Source organism: Chiloscyllium plagiosum, unplaced genomic scaffold (genome assembly GCF_037043375.1).
Source record: "Chiloscyllium plagiosum isolate Xiang-an unplaced genomic scaffold, Cpla_swu_hap1 HiC_scaffold_44, whole genome shotgun sequence".
NCBI lineage: Eukaryota > Metazoa > Chordata > Chondrichthyes > Orectolobiformes > Hemiscylliidae > Chiloscyllium > Chiloscyllium plagiosum.
In genome coordinates, this window is record NW_028270182.1 from 12,319,806 (window position 1) to 12,333,452 (window position 13,647).

Sequence of the window (13,647 nt, forward strand, 5' to 3'; positions counted from 1 at the left end):
GGCCATTCAGTCCATCTAAGTACTGCTGTTGACGTCCCGCATAAGCTCCTCCCACTTCTATCTCACTCCATTAACTGCTCTTTTTGTTCCTTTCTCCCTTGTGCATTTATGCAGCTTCTTCCCTGAATGTGTCTACATTTATGACTTTGGCCACCACTGTGTGATTGAGTTTCTCATTCTCACCACTCTCTGTAGAGATGTTTCTCCTGAATTCCAATGGGACTGTCTATCTGATACCGTTGGCTCCGATCACTGGTCTCTCTGATAATGCAAGCATCTTTTCTACATTCAGCCTATCGATCTTCTCCAAAATTTCAGAAGTTGCTATCAGTTGGTCATGTCTATGACAGAAGAGAGCCCCACCCTGTTCAGTCTTTCCCAGCTGGTTCATTGTGTCCATGTATACCTACTGACAATGACAGTCCTTTCCCTCTCCCACCACCCCCCCCAGCTTCTCTAACTATCTTCATTTATTTAACCTCTGCAGACAGGGACACTGACCGAGGACGGTCTGGACATGTGGGGTTTTCTCCGTGCTCAGGATGGAAGGTGAGGCCAGTAATGTCTAGCCCAAACACCTTAGTGTGTGGGGGTGTGCATGTGTGTCAGGGGAGCCAAGAGTTGGAATTATAATAATCTACTTGCTTCCTGTTTCTAACTGGGTTCCAAGTAACTCAGGCACGGTGATCACAGCAGCAGATGGTTACGTAACCAGGGTGGGTTACTCAGTTCGCTTGGACTCTCAATCTTGGGTATGAGGCATAAAGCACGGAAACAGACCCTTTGGTCCAACCAGTCCATGCCAACAGTAATCCAAACTAAACGACTCCCGCATTCCATGTGCTTGAACTTATCGGAATGTCTTTTAAACGTTGTAACTATATCTGCATCCACCACTTCTCCTGGGAGTTCATTCCACACGCAAACCACTTTGTTTAAAAACAACAAAAAAAAGCTGCCTTCCATGTCTTGTTTAAATCTTTCTCCTCTCGCCTTAAAAATATGCTCCTTTAGTCGTGAAATCCCCTACCCGAGGGAAAAGGCACCTTATCTCTACTCATGATTTTATAAACCATCCCATAACCTCCAACACTCCGGCCTATCCAGTCTCTCCTCATAACTCAAATCCTCCATTCCCGGCAGCGTCCTGGTCAATCTCTTCTGAACCCTCTCCAGTTTGATGATATCCTTCCTACACCAGGATGAGCAGAACTGGACACAGTTACTCCAGAAGGGGCCTCACCAACAACCTGTACAACCTCAACATGACGTCCCAACTCCTGTACTCCAAGGTCTGAGCAATGAAGGCAAGCGTGCAAAATGCCTTCTTAACCATATATGAGGCAAACTTCAAAGAATTATGAACCTAAACCCCTAGACCCCTCTGTTCTGCAATATTACCCAAAGCCCTACATTTAATTGTATAAATCTTGCACTTGTTTGTTTTACCAAAATGCAAAACCTGGCATTTATCAAATTAAACTCCATCTGCCACTCCTCAGCCCATTGACCCAATTGATCAAGATCTCTTTGTAATCTTAGATACCTTCTACACCGTCCACTATATCACCAGTCTGCAAACGTACTTCCCCCTGCCTCCTGTATTCTCATCCATCTCGTTTATATAAATGACAACCAGACATGGACCCAGCACCGATGTATACATACTTATCTGTATGGTAGCATAGTGGTTATGGAACTAGGCTATCAACCCAGCGGAGGTCAGCTCCGATTACACCAGGGAAATTGAGAAACCTATTTCTGTGAATTTGTGAACGATTGCACTGGAAAGCGTTGAGTTATCAAATCTTGGAGCACAAGAGCAGAGTGTTCAGCTCATCACTTCAGTGGTGATTCTTTGAGAAAAGTTAAGATCCAGCTAAGAAAGGTGGAGGGGAGATGGTATTGGGGGAGAGTGGTCAAGGGCAGAATCTATTTGGCGAGTGCCAAGGAATTAAAAAGGAGGTAATTCTGCACCTGTCTTCCTGTAAAAAGTTATACATTACAGTCTTTGTTATTGAAATATTGGTTCAAAACCACAAATCATAAGGGCCTGGCTGTTGCTGGGCCTGCCTTCCTCACAGGGGTCTGGCCTAGTCACCTCCCTGGGCTGCCTGCTCCCACTCAAGGTCACCGCCCTGGGCTGCCTGCTCCCACTCAAGGTCACTGCGCCGGGCTGCCTGCTCCCACTCAAGGTCACTGCGTCGGGCTGCCTGCTCCCACTCAAGGTCACCGCCCTGGGCTGCCTGCTCCCACTCAAGGTCACCGCCCTGGGCTGCCTGCTCCCACTCAAGGTCACTGTGTCGGGCTGCCTGTTCCCACTCAAGGTCACCGCCCTGGGCTGCCTGCTCCCACTCAAGGTCACTGTGCCAGGCTGCCTGCTCCCACTCACGGTCACCGCCCTGGGCTGCCTGCTCCCACTCACGGTCACCGCCCTGGGCTGCCTACTCCCACTCAAGGTCACCGCCCTGGGCTGCCTGCTCCCACTCAAGGTCACCGCCCTGGGCTGCCTGCTCCCACTCAAGGTCACTGCCCTGGGCTGCCTGCTCCCACTCAAGGTCACTGTGTCGGGCTGCCTGCTCCCATTCAAGGTCACTGTGTCGGGCTGCCTGCTCCCACTCAAGGTCACCGCCCTGGGCTGCCTGCTCCCACTCAAGATCACCGCCCTGGGCTGCCTGCTCCCACTCAAGGTCACTGCCCTGGGCTGCCTGCTCCCACTCAAGGTCACTGCGCGGGCTGCCTGCTCCCATTCAAGGTCACTGCGCTGGGCTGCCTGCTCCCACTCAAGATCACCGCCCTGGGCTGCCTGCTCCCACTCAAGGTCACTGCCCTGGGCTGCCTGCTCCCACTCAAGGTCACTGCGCGGGCTGCCTGCTCCCATTCAAGGTCACTGCACTGGGCTGCCTGCTCCCACTCAAGGTCACCGGCCCTGGGCTGCCTGCTCCCATTCAAGGTCACTGTGTCGGGCTGCCTGCTCCCATTCAAGGTCACCGCCCTGGGCTGCCTGCTCCCACTCAAGGTCACCGCCCTGGGCTGCCTGCTCCCATTCAAGGTCACTGTGTTGGGCTGCCTGCTCCCACTCAAGGTCACCGCCCTGGGCTGCTGGCCACTTCTGCCATCACCACCTCCACAACTGAGCTCCTTCCTGAAGGTAACACCCAACGTGCAGAGTCTCCCAGTGAGGGCAGGGTTATATCTGTGTCCTGAAAATTTACGCTTCCAGCTTTAAAGTTTTCTATCTCCTCATTTTGAAAGTTGCATTGCACAGGCCAGGTACCCAACTCGTCTCCGTTCTGAGCTGGGCTTGCGTCACTAGCCGTTTTCCCTCCCAGAGCTAGTCTCCTCCTCTGTGCAGACTGTCTGACTTGGCCCATGGTGAGTAACCGTCCTGTTCTATGCCCCTCTGCAGGTTTCTCTCCCTGGAACGCGACGTCTCCGGCCAGAGTCTCTCTCGGTCACACTTCATTGCTGCCATGGCAACCTGCCACTCACTGACTAACATCGAGGGGAAGATTTCTGGGGACCCACTGGACTGCAAGATGTTTGAGGCGACGGGCTGGGTAAGTGACTCGTTCCTCCACCAGCAACCTGAGATTGTCCAAGACTGCCATCCGTATCTGAGCTGTCCAACTGCCCTCTGTGCCTGTGCTCCCAAGGCCCGCACTGGCTCCTGGTTCAGCCAAGCCTTTGCTGTGCTTTGTTTCCAAATCCCTTCATAATTTCTCCGACTCTACTGCTTGTGTCCTGAGCTCGGAAATTGCCTTCCGAAAACCCTCTGCGTCTCTCTGCTGCTGTCACCGCTTCCAGGGCAGAGCTCCCTCCAGAAAGTAACACTCGACGGAAAGTGCAGTTGAGTGGCCTGCGGGGCCCTTCTCGGTCATGACTGACCATGGGTTGCATCAGCGTTGTTCCGGCTTTCTGCTTCCTTGAAGCAACATCGCTTGTGACTGAAGAGACCAATGCTGGAGTGACAATCCCGGCCGCAGAGATCACATCAGTATGTGGTCGCTGATCTGCTCGAGCAGCTTATCTGCTTCCTTCTCCCTGTGTTGAGGTGTTGGTTCAGGGTGCTTCTCCACTTCATGCAGTCAGCTGCAAGTCTTTCCCAGCGCTCCGTAACAATATCAAGCGCCTTCATGTCCCTCATGTAGACGTCCTTGTGGCTCAGGTGGGGGCACCCTGTGGGTCTCTTCCTGGATTTGAGCTCTCCATAGAGGATATCCTTTGGCATGCGTCCATCTTCCATGCGGTGGACATGGGCCAGCCAGCGTAGTCTCCGCTGCCCAAGCAGTGTACATGCTGGGAAGGCCAGTGCGCGATTGGACCACTGTTTTGGACACTGTTTTGCCAGGATATGGTGGATACTCCTCAAGTGGAAGGTGTTCAGTCTTCTCTCCTGTCTGGCATAAATAGTCCATGTTTCACTGCCATACAACAGTGTGCTTATGAAGCAGCCATTGTAGATTGGCATCTTTGTCTTCACTGTCAGCTTGGAATTTGTCCATACTCTAGTCATGAGGCAAGCAAGAGTTGAGGTTGCTTTCCCAATCCTCTTGTCAATCTAGGTGTCAAGGAGAGTTTGGCAGTGATGGTAGAACCAAAGTACATTAACTGATGGATGACAATGAGTAGTTGTCTCAATGGTGATGACCGGCGGTGCCTGTGTATCCTGTCCCAGGACGCTCGTTGTCTTCAGACAGATAGTCAGCCCGAAATCCTTGCAAGCGTGGAAGAGGCGATCTATCAGTAACTGGAGTTCCTGCTAGGTGTGTGTTGCAACTGCAGCATCGTCGGCAAACAGCCGATGTCCCTGGTGAGTGCTGCACGTACTTCTGTCTTGGCTCTGAGGCGGGCCAGGTTGAAGAGCCTGCTGTATGATCGAGTGCGTAGGTAAGTCCCCTCCGTTGCTGCGCCAAAGGCACGTTTCAGGAGCACAGCAAAAAAAAAAACCCCAAAGAGTGTGGGAGTGAGGGCGCAGCCTTGTTTGCCACTGCTGCGAATGCCACTGTCAAAGGACTCAGAAGGAGCCACCGTTGAACTGCACTGTCCCATTCTGCGGAACGTTTCTGCGGAAGGATTCTATCATGTTCAGCAGTCTCAGTGAGCAGCCAATCTTCAAGGGAACCTTCGACAGGCCGTTTCTGCTGACCAGGCCCAACGCCTTGGTGAGGTCAATGAAAGTGACATACACGGGCACTTTCTGTTCTCTGCACTTCTCCTGGCATTGGCGAAGGGTGTGGATCATGCCTATGGTTGACCTTTTAACTCTGAAGCCACACTGTGACTCTGGGTATACCCATTCTGCCAGTTTCTGCAGGCGAGTCAAGATGACCTGAGCAAAGGCTTTGCCGACAATGTTGAGGAGAGAGAGAGAGACGCCTCTGTAGTTGTTGCAGTCGTTTCTCTTATCCTTGTTCTTGTGAAGGGCAATGAACTTGGCATCCCTCATGGCCTGCGGTACAGCTCCTCCTTGCCAGCACTGACAGAGGACTTCATACAATTGGAGCAGGAAGCGAGCTTTGCAGGACTTGATCAGATCGGGAGGAATCCCATCACTACCCAGGCCCTTACCTGTGGCCAGGCTGTCAGTGGTCTTGCTGATCTCTTCCCCTGATGGCTCTGTGTCTAGCTTGTGCTGGCATCAAGCGCTGAAGCAGACACCGTGTACTCTCTGGGGTCAAGATCAGTGTAGTGTTCAACCCAGCTCTCCATCCGCAGGCCTTTGTATGTGTTTACTTCCCCAGTAGAGGATGTGAGGGGGACTGCCTCGCTCTGAGCTGGTCCTAATGCCGCCTTGATGCCTTCGCACATTCCCCTAATGTTCCCGTTATAGCGGCAGTCTGAATTTCCTCGCTTAGCTGTGTCTAGTACTCATTAGTGAAACGCCTGCTGAACCTTGTTCCTGGCAGCGCTGACAATCTGCAGGTTCCTCCTGTTAGCTGACCGCTTGTCCTCAGCTAGGGCGACACGCTTGGCTTCAACAATAGAGGCCATCTCGGTTGCCTTAACCTCTAACGAGTCGTTTGTCTTACAGGTTGTCTTCCTAAAGATAGCCAGGGATGTGCGGTGCATGGTATCCCGCAAGGTTTCCCACTTATCTGTCGCAGAGTCTCCGTGTCGCGAGGTGCTGAGTTCTCTCTCGAAAGCCACTGTTGTATAAGGTCTGGCTGGGACATCTTGCTGACATTGATTGTGAGGTTTCCCCTGTTGCTTATTGCAATGGAATCTTTTAGGCTGCAGTCTGATCTTGCAACCCACTAAGGTGTGTTACGGTCTGCACTGTGGTAAGTGCATGCATGAAGAACACGTTTGATGGCAGCACGCCTAATTAGGATCAGATGGTGATGCCAGTGCTGTGAGCGTGGCTGTCTCCAGGAAACCTTGTGCTGAGGCTTTGTCTGGAAGGAGGAGTTAGTGATGCACAAGTCGTGGTAAGTGCACAGCTCGAGGAGTCGCTGTCCATTCTCACTCATTTTGCCAACACCAAAAGCCGCAAGGCAGGAGGGCCACGGTTAGTGTTCTGCACCCCAGAAGAGCAAATTGCTCCTTCCTAAGGACGCAGCTAACGAGGGCTGCAAGATTGTCGTTGAACTCGTCCTTTTTGTGGAGGACCTTGTCGGGGCATACTTGCTGACAAGGGTGACGAGGCCTGCGATGGTGTTGAGGTGAAGAGTTGTGAGTCGCTCTGGGCCCTTGCTGCCTGGTTCTACTGCTTTCATCAGGCTGTCACTGCTCAGCTGACCCCGTGCTCTCTGGGCTTGTCAGAGCTCTTCTGCAGCCAGTAAATCGTGTAGTCCTTCTCTGTCAGTGAGCCTGCCTGTCAGCCTTGTTCCCTGGAGGGCGACTATCTCCACGTTGACTCTCTTGAGCTCGTTATTTATGGCAGCTGGTTTCCTAGAGTCGCTGATGTCCTGGAGGTTTTCCGAAAGGCCGGTCGTCATTGTCCGGATGTTCCAACTTGCCGGTTTTAGAGCTGACCTCTTTTGTTGTTGGTGCAGTGGTTACAGTTTGCTGTTCGGTTAATTCCCAATCCCCGTACACCGAATGAGGATAGCAGATTGTGGTGGGACAGCACCTTACTGGCTGTGGGGGCTGCCCAGCTTGAGGTGGGCGATAGCTGTCCAGTGGGATCGAAAAATCCCTCCCCCCGTCAGGAGCAGCCCCTGGCGTTGTGTGTTGTGTTGACGCTGCAGGCGAAGCTGGAGGGTCCTCTCCAGGTGCGGTGGTGTTAGGATACAAGCCTCGGCGATGTGGTATGGAGAGCAAGCTGTTGCCCATGAAACACCCCCCCCCCCCCCCCCCCCCAATCTATCCTATCTCTATCACCCCTCAATTTAAAGCTATGTCCCCTCGTACTAGCCATCACTGTCCGAGGAAAAAGGCTGTCACTGTCCACTCTATCTAACCATCTGATTATCTTACATGTCTCAATTAATTCACCTCTCAACCTTCTCTCTGACAAAAACAGCCTCAAGTCCCTCAAACTTTTCTCGTAAGACCTTCCCTCCATACCTGGCAACCTCCTATTAAATCTCCTCTGAACCTTTCCAAAGCTTCCACATCCTTCCTATAATGGTGTAACCAGAACTGTACGCAATAGTCCAAGTGCGGCTGCACCAGAAGTTTGTACAGCTGCAGCATGACCTCGTGGCTCCAAAACTCGATCCCTCTGGATGGCAACTTTCAGGGATCTGTGTACATGGACCCAGAGATCTCTGCTCATCTACACCACCAAGAATCTTACCATTAGCCCAGTACTCTTTATTCCTGTTGTTCCTCGCAAAGTGAATTACCTCAAACTTTTCCACATTAAACTCCATTGCCTCTTCTCAGCCCAGCTCTGCAGCTGATCTGTGTCCCTCTCTAACCTGCAACATCCTTCAGCACTACCCTCAGCTCCACTGACCTTAGCGTCATCCGCAAATTTACTGACCCATCTTTCTACGCCCTCATCCAGGTCATTTATAAAAATGATTATCAGCAGTGGGCGCAAAAAAGATCCTTGCGGTACACCGCTAGTAATAGCCTTACCTGACTTGGGGTCAAAGTTCATTTCTGACCGTGATGCTAAGAACACCTCGGGTGCTTTAAGCTGAGAGACCCAGTGGTGAACCCCTTTTCTGTTAAACTGTGGTCACCCTTCCTGTCTTGGCTTGTAGGTCCTGGAGGAGCCCACCGCTGAGGAGACAGCCCTGCACGACCAGATCATGCCCACTGTTGTACATCCCCCACGGCAGACTACCTCTGCGACACCCAGCTGTGGGGATGCCGACATGGTAGGTGGAGACCGGCTGGCCGGGAGGGTGGTGAGAGGACCCGCGGAACGTGGAGCAGTGCCATGCTTGGGAATGGGAATGTGTTGCAAGAACTGCTAACCTTTGCTTCATTGATGGGAATTGGGCATCGCTGACCAGATCTGCATGTCTTGCTCATACCTCATCGACGTGGAGAGGTTGGCGGTGAACCACTGTAGTCTGTGTGGTGTAGGGATACCTGCAGGTGGGGTCTGGGGATTTTGGCCCAGAGACAGGGAAGCAACAAAGGAACTGCTCAAAGTCACAGAGTGGAGTTGCGGGATTTCTTTTAATTCTTCACAAGATGACAGTGTCACTGGCAGTTAAGAGTCAACAACATTGCTGTGGGTCTGGATTCACATGTAGGCCAGACCGGGTAAGGACGGCAGATTCTTTCCCTGAAGCACATCAGTGACCCAGATGGGTTTTTCCAACAATCACCAATGGATTCACGGTCATCATTAGACTCTTAATTCCAGATTTTACCGAGTTCAAATTCCACCATCTGCCATGGGATTTGAACCTGGGTCCCCAGAACATTACCTGGGTCTCTGGATTAACACTCCCGTGGTAATACCACTAGGCCATCGCGTCCCATTGTTCCCACGCGTCTGCTGCCCTTGTCCTTCGAGATGGCAGAGGTCATGTGTTTGGAAGGTGCTGGCGAGGAAGCCTGGATGAGTTGTCGCAGTGCATTGTTTAGACTCCTTCCCCCCCCACCCACCCCACCCCACCCCAGGGAGCGACATGTCTGCCAGGTCATTCAGCTGTTCTTCCAAGCGCTTACTGACCTTGGCTAAGTTGACGTGGTAGGTTAATTAAAACGGGAGAAGTCCTGACAGCTGAGGCAAGAAAATTTATTGGTCTCATTAAATCAACGGGCAGTGCTAGCAACTTATACATCAGTGGGTTAACCTCGAGGATAATGCTTTACAACACTGACCGATCCGGCCTGCATGGGAGACATGTACTGGAGCAGGTACAAAGAAAAATGTTCACGAGGGTAATGCAAAACCTAAAAGGTCATAGCAATCAAGAAAAAAAACTGAATAGTCTCTCTTAACCCACCCTCCCCCACTTTCTCCAGAACAGGAGAACCAACTAATACAAGTCCAATTCCAGTAAAGGGTTAACCCCACTTGGTGATTACTAAAACTCCTTCATCAGTGGGTCTGAGATCTACCTTTTTGTTTTACTTAGTTGGGGGGTGATATGTAGAAAGAAGAGAGTTATTGGTAAACGCAGTAGTGATGTACTTAATTGAGGAGCGCCAAATAATTTCTGCATTATCAATTTCCTTCTGTTCGCTGCAGTCAGTGAGCAAGCCCACAGGGGCTTGGTTAATGTTCCCTTTCCCTGCTTCTATACTGAGATTTTGATTTCTCTCCCTTACTCTGCAGGAGCTACAGGAGCTGATGGTGAGTACAGCACTCTCCCGTTCCCTTCCTTCCACTCCGTCCGTTTCGACTGCGTTCTTTCTTTGACAACGGAAGGTTAAAGAGGTAAAAGTTGCGGCCGCACCAGAGTTCTGTAATTTGGGCACGGCGACTGGTGGGGAGTATAGCCCGAGAGTCGCCGCGCCTTAGGCAGGGCCTCCGCCACTACAGGAATTAACCTGCACCGCCGGTGTAACTCCGCAGTATTATCCAGCCAACCGAGCATAGTGGAGCAGCTGGCGAAAGATTTGACGGGAGGTCGTGACTCGAAAACCGGTCTTAAGGAGCCGTCTTAAAGAAGAGGGAGGCAGAGCGTTGGAGGGAGGGATTGCCGAGGTGTGAGCCCTGTTTTGGTATCCCTTCCCTCGTTACCATTGGTAACGCCAGCCTTTGCTACCCATCCCCAATTGCCCTCGAGTTAAAAACGGAGGACGCTGGAGAGATCTCAGAGAGCTGTTGGTCACTGACACTGGGAGGGCGAGGGCCTTGTTAAGGTTTCTATGAAACTACCCGCAGTTTGCCATCACCCACGCTGCCAATGTGCCCTCGCCCCCTCCTCCTAAAAACAAACCAGTCTGGGTGAGGTGGGAGGTATCCCAGGAGTGAGTTCTGGGACCCAGATGACCAGCAATGGGGATGGTACAGGAACATAGAAGAATACAGCGCAGTACAGGCCCTTTGGCCCTCGATGTTGCGCCGATCCAAGCCCACCTAACCTACACTAGCCCACTATCCTCCATATGCCTATCCAATGCCCGCATAAATGCCCATAAAGAGGGAGTGTCCACCACTGCTACTGGCAGGGCATTCCATGAACTCACGACTTGCTGAGTAAAGAACCTACCCCTAACATCTGTCCTATACCTACCACCCCTTAATTTAAAGCTATGCCCCCTCGTAATAGCTGACTCCATACGAGGAAAAAGATTCTCACTGTCGACTCTATCTAAACCCCTAATCATCTTGTACACCTCTATCAAGTCACCCCTAAACCTTCTTTTCTCCAATGAAAACAACCCCAAGTGCCTCAACCTTTCCTCATACGATCTTCCTACCATACCAGGCAACATCCTGGTAAACCTCCTCTGCACCCGTTCCAGTGCCTCCACATCCTTCCTATAGTATGGCGACCAAAACTGCACACAATACTCCAGATGCGGCCGCACCAGAGTCTTATACAACTGCAACATGATCTCAGGATTCCGGAACTCAATTCCTCTACCAATAAAAGCCAGTACGCCATATGCCTTCTTCACGCACTATTTACCTGGGTGGAAACTTTCAAAGATCTGTGTACATGGACACCAAGATCCCTCTGCTCATCCACACTACCAGTACCCCATCTTTTTGTTACTCTTAACTTGGAGTGAACTTGCAGGTCATCACTGCCAGGAGAATGGTACTGTTCTGGTGGGAGGTTGCTCTGGTACGTGGAGGTTGGGGCTGGTCCAGGATGAGGGAGGGAGACAGGAGGCCAAGCACCCCCTGAGTTTGCATTCCTGCTTCAGCCCTCCGCACCAGGGGAGAGACCCCATCAACTGGCCATTCACCAGTGCAGCTGGAGTGGTGGGGTCTTCCTGTTTTACAGAATGGTGACTGCTTTGTCCTGCACTGTTTCCAGGCAGAAGCTGTCAGCGTGATACACTGCACTTTGTTTCTCCCTGTGTCTTTGGCCGTCTTTGGTTTATGTTTTCTGTCTCGCTTCCCTGCAGAATTGCTACGAGATCGGCATCATCAGCCAGTTTCCCTTCTCCTCAGCGTTACAGCGCATGAGTGTGATAACGCGGACTCTGGGCGAGAGGCGCCTGGCAGCCTACATGAAGGGGGCACCAGAGACGGTGGCCAGCTTGTGCAAGAAAGAAACGGGTCAGTCTGCAGTTCTCCTTCACAGCCACGGGTCGGGTTTAAACCATCCCAACTCCACTCTGCTGTATGCCTGCGCTGACCCTCCTCGCCTCCGTCTGCCTGCGCTGACCCTCCTCGCCTCCGTCTGCCTGCGCTGACCCTCCTCGCCTCCGTCTGCCTGCGCTGACCCTCCTCGCCTCCGTCTGCCTGCGCTGACCCTCCTCGCCTCCATCTGTCTGCGCTGACCCTCTTCGCCCCCGTCTGCCTGCCCCGACCCCTCCCCTGTCTGCCTGCCCTGACCGCCTGCCCTCCCCCTATCTGCCTACGCTGACCCTCCTCACCTCTGCCTGCCCGACCCCCTCCCCTACCCCCCCATCTGCCTGTCCTGACCCCTCCCCCGTCTGCCTGCACTGACCCCCCCACCCCTATCCCCAGTCTGCCTGCCCTGACCCTTCCCCCGTCTGCCTACACTGACCCTTCTCACCTCTCTCTGCCTGCACTGACCGGCCCCGTCTGCCTCATAAGTCAAATTGGGAATTCCAGTGCAACACACTTGGGAAGGTGGTGTGAATGTGAATCCTCCCAAGTTACTGGAAAAGCCAGAGTTTCTGGATAAACCCAGGGCTATGACAGCTCCTTGACCTTTCCCTTTTGTGGCAGTTCCAGAGAATTTTTCGGAGGTCTTGGAGAAGTACACTCAGCAGGGCCTGAGGGTGATTGCCGTGGCCCACCGCAAGCTGGAGGCGAAGCTGACTTGGCACAAAGTGCAGAACGTCAACAGGTAGGAACAGATCAGGCCGTGACCGTGCTGAATGGTGCAGCAGGCCTTGAGGCCCGAATGACCTGGGCCTGCACCTAGTTTCTGTGTTTCTCTGTGAAGAGCTTTGGAGCTGCCTGAGAGGCGCTATATAAATGTAAGTCTTTGTTTCATTCCCACGTGTACTTGCCAGCAGAGATCACAAGACTGGGAACAGGTCCCCGACTCCTAATTTCCCCCCCGAGTCCAGGATGTCTGCAGGAGTTGTGGCACTCTGTGGGTGTCCTGAGGATTATACAGTAAATGGTCTGCTGTCTCATATGTGCCTAAGCTGCTTATTCACCAGTGGAGTAAGCTTTTAAACATCACCTCTGATGCTAACCCGAACATAGGAGATGGTCATCACAGTCTGACCTTGCAGCCACCCCTGGTGGGTTATCAGACTTTCGATGTCCCTGGATGTTCTGACCCTTATTCCTGGCTTTCCCAGACGCTTGCGCCTCACCTCCAGTCTGCCGGCCAGGTGAGTAGGCCATGATGTCTAGCTCATCTGCCGCAGGCTGCTCCCTGAGGGCACCCCAAGAGCGCTCTGCAACTGGAGCCCTCCCTCAGGCCTAACTAAGCAATGTGTCTCTCTGTACAGGGCTGTGATCGAGGGCAACATGGAATTCCTTGGACTGATCATGATGCAGAACAAGCTGAAGCCACGCTCTATTCCCATCCTCAGCGAGCTCAGGAAAGCCTGTATCCGTGCAGTGATGGTGACCGGTGGGTGTTTCTAGGACTAGGTGCAGAGTTACAGGTGGGGAGAGTGCATGTTAGCGTAGGAAATGCAGCAGCCGATCCATCAAACGCAAACTCCTGCGAACTGCAGTGAGATTAGTGAGCAGATGATCTGTTTTGTAATGGTATTATTTGGGGGATAAATGTTTGGGTAAATCCTGTGCTCCTGAGAGAAATAGAACAGTGCAAGTTTGATTAGATTAGATTCCTGACAGTGTGGAAACAGGCCGTTCGGCCCAACAAGTCCACACCGACCCTCTGACGAGTGACCCACCCAAACGCATTTCCCTCTGACTAATGCACCTAACATTATGGGCAATTTAGCATGGCCAATTCACCCTAACCTGCACATCTTTGGACCGTGGGAGGAAATTGGAGCACCCGGAGGAAACCCACGCAGACATGGGGAGAATGTGCAAACTCCACGCAGACAGTCACCCAGGGCAGGAATTGAACCCAGGTCCCTGGCACTGTGAGGCTGCAGTGCTAACCACTTGAGCCACTGTGCTGCCTTGTGGTTGGGAGTGTGGAG

At 52.4% G+C, this 13,647-nt stretch overlaps 1 protein-coding gene across 2 annotated transcripts in view; it reads left to right on the top strand.

Annotated features, from left to right (window-relative positions):
* LOC122544399 (polyamine-transporting ATPase 13A3-like) overlaps positions 1 to 13,647 on the top strand; it is a 67,486-nt gene that overhangs the window by 29,350 nt on the left and 24,489 nt on the right. For both annotated transcript variants that reach the window (XM_087982907.1, XM_087982908.1), the window contains exons 14-20: positions 488 to 549; positions 3,410 to 3,560; positions 8,160 to 8,276; positions 9,695 to 9,712; positions 11,443 to 11,596; positions 12,236 to 12,356; positions 12,976 to 13,100. In XM_087982907.1, coding sequence (XP_087839033.1) covers positions 488 to 549; positions 3,410 to 3,560; positions 8,160 to 8,276; positions 9,695 to 9,712; positions 11,443 to 11,596; positions 12,236 to 12,356; positions 12,976 to 13,100 — 748 coding nt within the window. The remainder of the gene's footprint in view (positions 1 to 487; positions 550 to 3,409; positions 3,561 to 8,159; positions 8,277 to 9,694; positions 9,713 to 11,442; positions 11,597 to 12,235; positions 12,357 to 12,975; positions 13,101 to 13,647) is intronic.